The sequence below is a fragment of the Enhydra lutris genome, unplaced genomic scaffold (genome assembly GCF_002288905.1).
Source record: "Enhydra lutris kenyoni isolate GAN:26980312 unplaced genomic scaffold, ASM228890v2 scaffoldscaffold31, whole genome shotgun sequence".
Lineage (NCBI taxonomy): Eukaryota > Metazoa > Chordata > Mammalia > Carnivora > Mustelidae > Enhydra > Enhydra lutris.
Window position 1 is genome coordinate 22,234,712 of NW_019154115.1, and position 8,699 is coordinate 22,243,410.

General features: G+C 41.8%; 1 protein-coding gene across 3 annotated transcripts in view; it reads left to right on the plus strand.

Moving 5' to 3' along the window:
- LOC111153161 (chromodomain helicase DNA binding protein 8) overlaps positions 1-8,699 on the plus strand; it is a 62,099-nt gene that overhangs the window by 18,269 nt on the left and 35,131 nt on the right. For all 3 annotated transcript variants that reach the window (XM_022511972.1, XM_022511974.1, XM_022511973.1), the window contains exons 2-5: positions 1,640-2,697; positions 3,563-3,931; positions 4,661-5,046; positions 6,371-6,485. In XM_022511972.1, coding sequence (XP_022367680.1) covers positions 1,855-2,697; positions 3,563-3,931; positions 4,661-5,046; positions 6,371-6,485 — 1,713 coding nt within the window. In that variant the 5' untranslated portion in view covers positions 1,640-1,854. The remainder of the gene's footprint in view (positions 1-1,639; positions 2,698-3,562; positions 3,932-4,660; positions 5,047-6,370; positions 6,486-8,699) is intronic.

The window sequence follows — 8,699 nt, forward strand, 5'->3', positions numbered from 1 at the left end:
CTTGGGGAAAGAGCAGCTGGACCACCATGCAGGGTTGTGCAGAGTGTGCATTGCACATATTCATTATCATCATTGATAATATGTTTAGTATGGCAGCTTTCCAGCAGATGGCAGACAAGCATCTTAAGGAGCAGGCAGCTTTTTATAATTTGCACAAAGGATCCATTTGGGCCTTCAGAGAATATGGACATGAGACCGGTCATTTTAGGAAAATATTAAGTATAAGTGTTTTAAATAAGGTGCAGACAACACTGTGAGTATTTTAAGGAAGGTGAAAGGACATAGTCATCACAAATTGCTTTGCTGCGAAAGGGGCAGAGTTTCAGAGCTCACCTTTTGGAATAAAAGGAAGACCTTTGAAAGGGTAGGAAAGATTTCAGCTGGGAGAGATGCTTGGGAGTGGGGGAGGGTACGTTCTAAGCAGAAGCTACAGCATAATAGACAAAGTCATGCAGATAGGAATCACATTAGGGGAACTGTATAGTCTAGTTGGCCTGGAATGTAGGTTATATATAGGAAATGATGAGAGAAAAAGTTGGAAATATAAGTGGAACTAAAATGTACAAGTCTTTTTTTTTTTTTAAGATTTTATTTATTTATTTGACAGAGATAGTGAGAAAGGGAATACAAGCAAGGGGAGTGAAAGGGAGAAGCAGGCTTCCCACAGAGCAGGGAGCCCAATGTGGGGCTCAGTCCCAGGACCCCGGGATCATGCCCTGATCCCAAGGCAAATGGTTAACCGACTGAGCTACCCAGGTGCCCCTAAAATGTACAGTTCTTTGAATTTCTTGCAAAGGAAGTTTTTGATCTCAAATATGAGAAAGGGGGATGGGAGTTAACAGAAATAGTATGTATAGATTGATATGTTAGCTAGAATAAACTTTGGGAAACTTCTGGGTAAAATCACACTGAAAATGTAGCAAGATTGGGCACTTGGGTGGCTCAGTCTGTTAAGCATTCTGCCTTCGGCTCAGGTCTTGATCCCAGAGTTCTGGAATGGAGTCCTACATCCGGCTCCCTACTCCACCTGGAGTCTGCTTCTCCCTCTGCACCTCCCCTCATTCAATCTCTCATGTTCTCCTGCTCTGTCTCTCAAATAAATCAATAAAATCTTTAAAAAAAGAAAAAGTGTAGCAAGGTTGTACTGTGAGTTTGATTAAAAGTGGTTATTTTTGCCAGTAGTAAGTGAAAGCATCTAAAATACAAGGGAAATTTATGAAATGCAGTATATTCCAGAAACCTTTATCTACAGTCATTGCAGTGCTACTGGTACATTGTTAAATTTTGTCAACTTAACCTGAAATAAAGTGAGTGAATGTTAAACTCCCTGATATCTACCTGAGAATGATAATTGTAGAAAGAAATGGACAGAGACAGCCAAGAAATCTTGACAGACAGAAACTTCAAAGTGTGTAGGTGTAAGAGCCCAAAAAGGAGTTTGGTTTATTTCTTTTATAGTTTTAGGTTGAAGCAAAAATGTGGGTGTTCTTTCTGCTGTGTCTCTGTCCTCAGATTACCTCGCACTTCCGTTTTCTCTTATTATTTTGATGCCATTTGATATTAAGGTAGTACCTAAGAAGGAGAAGTTTTCCTTGAGGTCACCAATTTTGCTTATTTTCCATTTGTCTTCTCACAACAGGAGTTTCACCATCTTCCTCTGAAGACCTAGCCATCTTGCTCCATGAAGGTCAGGACAATCTGACATGCACTTGTTTCTTGCCTCTTTACCTGAAGAGTAGTCCTCTTCCATTGTGTACATTTTTTTCTTAATAGGGGAGGGGAGGGGAGAGCCAGTACCCCCCCTCCCCTTCCCTCCCTAGACCTTGGTGAAGTACCCTCCATTGCTTTCCCAAGATGGCAGACCCCATCATGGATTTGTTTGATGACCCAAATTTATTTGGCCTGGACTCTCTGACTGATGACAGCTTCAACCAGGTTACACAAGACCCCATTGAGGAAGCCCTTGGACTACCAAGCTCTCTGGACTCCTTGGATCAGATGAACCAGGATGGTGGAGGTGGTGATGTGGGGAATTCATCAGCAAGTGACCTGGTCTCCCCACCAGATGAGACAGCCCCCACAGAACTTCCCAAAGAATCGACAGCTCCAGCTCCAGAATCTTTAACTTTGCATGATTATACCACTCAGCCCGTCAGCCAGGAGCAGCCAGCCCAACCTGTCTTACAGACACCGACGCCAACATCAGGACTTTTGCAGGTCTCCAAGAGCCAGGAGATCCTGAGCCAAGGGAATCCTTTCATGGGTGTCTCTGCCACAGCTGTCTCCTCCAATAGTACTGGAGGGCAACCGCCTCAGTCAGCCCCTAAGATTGTTATCCTTAAGGCCCCACCAAGCTCCTCAGTCACTGGTGCCCACGTGGCACAAATTCAGGCCCAAGGTATCACCAGCACAGCTCAGCCCCTGGTGGCTGGCACAGCCAATGGTGGAAAAGTTACTTTTACCAAAGTGCTAACCGGCACTCCCCTTCGACCAGGTGTTTCCATTGTCTCTGGTAATACAGTGTTGGCCGCCAAGGTCCCTGGGAACCAGGCTGCTGTTCAGCGCATTGTCCAGCCCAGCCGACCAGTAAAGCAGCTGGTCCTACAACCAGTTAAGGGTTCAGCTCCTGCTGGAAACCCTGGGGCCACAGGGCCCCCACTGAAGCCTGCAGTTACACTGACCTCTACACCTACTCAGGTGACTTGAGTGAAAGGGGGAGGTGAATTTTGGTTTAGTAGAGGGCCCAGCAACTGTGAGAAGAGAGCACATGAGACCTATCTCTAGGAAATCCTGTTTAAATTCTACCTATGCTTCTTTAAAAAATCAGTTAGCATTGACAGCCACGTACTTGCTACTTACCAGGTGGAAGCAGTTAATGTTGACATATTTTTTTGAGCTCTTATTACATGTTTACACTGTGCCTAGCTGGTCTTGAACAAGACAGACACAGTCCCTGTCCTTACAGAGCTCACGATCTGCCAGGAAGGCAGACAATAAACAAGAACTCACAATACTGTATGATACAAAGTTTTATGAGAAATACTGGATGCTATGGGAACAGTCATTATTTATTTATATTTGCAAGACTTACAGAGGCTATGTGTATATTTTGCCTGTTCTTATTACTGAGATTGTCCTCCTTTATCCAGTGAAAAGGCTAGTTTCTATTGTAAGAGAGTAGAGGTTCTAGCCTCTGAATAAAGGGCCAAAAGAGGTTGTGGGGGAGGGGATGGTATTAAAATAAGTAGGACCAGTGGAAAGAAGCTATGAGGAGGTGGATTATAAAGGCTTTTGTTCTAATAGACTGCCAGAAAATGGAATGACTACCTTAGAAGATAGCCTTCCATCAGGAGTTTGTGAAAAATAGGCCTGATACCCACTGGGCAGAGGTATTACAGAGAAAACTCGATCAGGACAGATAGGAGGACGAAAAAAATAAATTGTACTGTGTCTTCTGACTCTCAGTTTTGATGGTTCTAGGATGAGGAAAACTGGTGTAAATACTTAAGAGTATATCATTCTTTAATGTTGCACCTCTTGCAATTTCCTTTCTTCACTCTAGGGTGAATCAAAACGCATCACCCTGGTCCTCCAGCAGCCACAGTCTGGAGGTCCCCAAGGACACCGGCATGTCGTTCTAGGGAGTCTACCAGGCAAGATAGTGTTACAGGGCAACCAGCTGGCAGCCCTGACCCAAGCCAAGAATGCTCAGGGGCAGCCCGCCAAAGTAGTAACTATCCAGCTGCAGGTGCAACAGCCACAGCAGAAAATCCAGATTGTACCACAGCCGCCAGCATCACAGCCACAGCCGCAGCCACCCTCAACCCAGCCTGTGACTCTCTCCTCTGTGCAGCAGGCTCAGATAATGGGGCCAGGACAAAGCCCAGGACAAAGACTTTCAGTACCACTCAAGGTCGTGCTGCAGCCACAGGTGAGACCTCCACAGGTAGCTCCCTGTTGTCCCCTTCAGCAACCACTCATTGTTGAGTGTGGGGTCCTTGGAGTCATGCCTTGGAACTGAAATGCAGGCTTTTATTTCTTTTTCTGTGGAAACTTTGGTTAATTATATGAAGAGATTTGAGGGTCACTGTGAGGTTTGGGATAAGAGGTGATTTATCTAATATTTGTCTTCGAGCCGATTCATTTACAATCTTTTTCCTGATATTGTTGTGGAGTAGAAGTGATTGGCAGTATTCTCATTTGGAAGATAAAGAAGTTGTCCTAAAGAGGTCAAGTGATTATCACTCCTCCAACGCCCCCCCCCCCCCCGGGCCCCCTACTGGGATAAAGGTACACCAAGAGTAGAATTTGATTTTATTTACTTTTGGCCTAGAGATCAGGATTGGTCATAGAATAATGGAGATGTGTATTGACACTAGGAGCATGATAAAGGATATTGAAGTTTGCTTTGGCACAATTCTTGCCTTTTCTTATCCCCTTTCAACTTAAAAAAAAAAACAAAAACAAAAACAAAAAACCCACACCAGAACAAAACACTTTTTTTCCCCCTAATGTGTCCAAGTTCAGTAAGAATTGTTCCGAATCTGATTCTTGAGGAATTAGAGATGGAAAGTTTCTATCCTATCTGCTTTAGAGCTAGGTTTTATTTAGGCCATTTAGCTACAAGCATATTGAAATTTCAGTGTCTTTATTTCTGTAGGCTGGCTCTTCCCAAGGGGCCTCTTCTGGGCTCTCCGTAGTTAAAGTTCTAAGTGCCAGTGAAGTGGCAGCTTTGTCTTCACCAGCAAGCTCTGCTCCTCATACTGGGGGCAAGATAGGAATGGAAGAAAATCGCAGGCTGGAGCACCAGAAGAAGCAAGAGAAAGCCAATCGGATTGTAGCAGAAGCTATTGCTAGGGCCCGTGCCCGGGGTGAGCAGAATATACCTCGGGTCCTAAATGAGGATGAATTGCCCAGTGTTCGGCCTGAGGAAGAAGGTGAGAAGAAACGCAGGAAAAAGAGCAGTGGGGAGAGGCTCAAGGAAGAAAAGCCAAAGAAGAGCAAAACATCTGGTACCTCTAAAACTAAGGGCAAGAGTAAGCTAAAGTGAGTACAACCCTTTGCTAATTGGTTGGGACATTTGAGGGCAGTGCACTTGTTTTTAAATTAGTAGTGAGGGGTGCCTGGCTGGCTGAGTCAATAGAGCATGTGACTCTTGATCTCAGGGTTGTAAGTTTGAGCCCCACATTGGGTGTAGAGATTACTTAGGAAAGTAAAACTTAAAAAAATAAATCAGTATTAGAGGAACTACTTGTATTTTTTTTTTAAGATTTATTTATTTGAGAGTGAGAGTAGGAGAGAGACACAGAGAGAGAGAGAGTCTCAAGCAAACTCTGTGCTCGGTGCAGAGAGTGATAACGGGCTTGATCTCATGACCCTAAGATCAGGACCTGAATCGAAACCAAGAGTCAGACACTAAACTGGCTGTGCCACCCAGGCAACCCTAGGATCTGCTTGTATTTAGCAGCTATACACATAGTTCAAAGTGATCTGTCTGTGACAAGATAGAAAGGCCTTTCTTTTCTTTGTCTCAATGCTTATATGATTTGTTAAACAGAAATGTGCAAATTAGCATATTTTGAAAGAGAAGCAACAAGGCACAGGAAAGATAACTAATTGTTGAGTTGGGGGTTAGGATTAAAAGTTGACTGTTTTTATATGTCTCTGTGGTTTTGTATCACTGTAGTGTGGAAGAGATTTCTCACTATCCTATACCTACTAGGTATAGCTGCCCTGTTCTTGAATCTCATCTATGAACTAGAGATTTTAGCAACCATTGTCAGCCTAAAGGAGTGTCGGCAGAACAAGGGCTTATCACAATCGTCTTCTCTTTCCCTTCCATGTTTTGTAGCTTCTCTCCTTTTTCCCTGGCTTCTACCCCTTAGGATTCTTCAGGCTTTGTGGTGGAATTATAATAATGGTTTATAATTGGAGAGGATTTTTTAGCTTAAAAAAAATTTCATATCGCTGGTCTTAGTTAATCCTCAACAATTGTCAGGCTGGGTATTTTCATCAGTGTTTATATTACAAATAAGGAACCTAATGTCCAGCTAATGACAGAACTGGAACTAAAGTGAGGCCTTGCAGTTCTTGGGCCAGTTCTTGTCTTACGCCACTTTCCTTCAGGTATTTGTGAGTATAGTAGTAGAAAGGATTAGTCACATCTGGTGTAAAGGCCAGCCAGTCGCTTAGGAACCCAAATATCTTCTATTTTTCAAACACCTTATTCCATAGCCATGTGTCCTACTGATTGAAGAGCTAGACACTTCTGTTAGGAAGTTTCATATATGATGGTTTAGATTAATTATATTTTTCTTCTCCTAAATGAATTTGACCCTCACTGCAAATGAATTTGGTTTTTCCTTTTTAGCACCATCACTCCTGTGGTGGGTAAGAAGAGAAAGCGTAATACCTCATCTGATAATTCAGATGTAGAAGTCATGCCTGCCCAGTCACCCCGGGAAGATGAAGAAAGCAGCATTCAGGTAAAAGGATCCTGAAAGAACTTAGAAAAATCAAGTTTAATTCTGACAGGAAACAAGGAATAGATACAAGAGACTATAATCCTGTGCACATTTCAAGAATTTTTCTAAAAGAGAGGTAGGCCTAAAAGGTAAAAGAGGTGGGACCTGGTCATGGTTGTGTCTTTTAAATTTTTTATTTTTTAGGCAAAAAGTATATTACCATACTATACAAAAGCAGTAGTCATTTTCTGGAATTCCAGTGTTTCAGAAACTAAGCAACTATGAAATTATGCTTCATGGTTGTTATGACTATGTCAGTACTTTGGTTTCTCTTAGAACTGTCCATCTATTCCTTTGCCTTACCTTTTCTACACTTCAGGGTTCTGACTCTGTGAACTGGGTGCTTAGGCACAATGTTTTTTCCTACCTTTTTAAGACGAGAAACACTGGAAGAGAATAAAAGAAGCTGGACCAGAAGAAGTTTAGTCCTCTGTCTCTGATTGTTGCTTTACAGTATCATCTTTGTCTCTGGTTTCCAACCATACAAAGAATCTGGTATTAAGATTTGGGAGACCCATGGTACTTCTGAGTAATACTATGGGCCTGGCCAATTTTCTTAGCTACTGTGTCTGAATTTTTCCTTGGTAAGTGGAGGCTTGTACTAAACAAACCTTAAGTGCTACTGTTGTTATTAATACTCAGAAATGCATTCCCTCTTTCTTGATACACTCATTACGTTGGCAAACTGATACTTGGGTTTTTCTGGGGAAATTAACATTAGAGAATAGCCAGGATAAAATTGAAAAGGAAAATGAGACAAATTCTATTTAACAAACATTAGATATAGTATGAAATAATAATTACTAGGAGTATGGAATTAGAGAAGAAATAACATTAATAAAGATAATAGAGTCTGGAAATAGATTCAAATGGTTATGAGGATTTAGAATATGAATTAAAATGCCATTTTAAATCAATGGAAAGAAAGAATATTTAATAAATTATGTTAGGACAACTGGCTACCCATGTAGGAAAAAGATAAAACCAGATTTCTTGTGTCACTTCTTAAACAAATACTAGTTTAATTGAAGGTCCAAACATAAAACTTGAAATCATGAACTTCTTGTAAAACATGGATGAGTTTTTAAAATAATTCTCAATTTTTTTTTAAGATTTTATTTATTTATTTCACAGACAGGGATCACAAGTATGCAGAGAGGCAGGCAGAGAAAGAGGGGAAAGCAGGCTCCCTGCTGAGCCCACAGCGGGGCTCGATCCCAGGACCCTGGGATCATGACCTGAACCGAAGGGAGAGGCTTTAACCCACTGAGCCACCCAGGTGCCCCATTCTCAAGTATTTATAAATAATTCTTTTTTTTTTTTTTTTAAAGATTTTATTTATTTATTTGACAGAGAGAGATCACAAGTAGACGGAGAGGCAGGCAGAGAGAGAGAGAGAGAGGGAAGCAGGCTCCCCGCTGAGCAGAGAGCCCAATGCGGGACTCGATCCCAGGACCCTGAGATCATGACCTGAGCCGAAGGCAGCGGCTCAACCCACTGAGCCACCCAGGCGCCCCTAGTTCTCTCTTTCTAAGGGGGTTTTCAGAAGTCATAAAAGGAAAGATAGATATATTTGACAATGTAAAAATTACACACGTGTAACAAAAAATTCTACAAATAACATAGTCATTAAGAGCATAAATTCTGCAGCAAGAATTTCTTGGTTCTTATCTTTACTACTTACTAACATCGTCACTTCAGGCAAGTTTATTTAACCTCTTGGTGTCCCAATTTCCTTATCTCTAAAATGCAGACAATAATGCCTACCAAATGGGTGGTTAGGAGAATTGACTAGAAGCATTTATAAAGCAGTTAGGACAGTGCTTAGCTCATGGTAAGACAGCATAGAAAGAGTTATATATGTGTATGTTAAATAAAATAAAGGGTCAGATAAAGTATTTGTTAAATAATGAGAAGACAAACTGAAGGCAAGTCTTTGTAATAACAAAAATACAAATTTTATTTATTTATTTATTTATTTATTTATTTATTTATTTTTAAAGATTTTATTTATTTATTTGACAGAGAGAGATCACAAGTAGACAGAGAGGCAGGCAGAGAGAGAGAGAGAGAGAGGGAAGCAGGCTCCCTGCTGAGCAGAGAGCCCGACGCGGGACTTAATCCCAGGACCCTGAGATCATGACCTGAGCCGAAGGCAGCGGCTTAACCCACTGA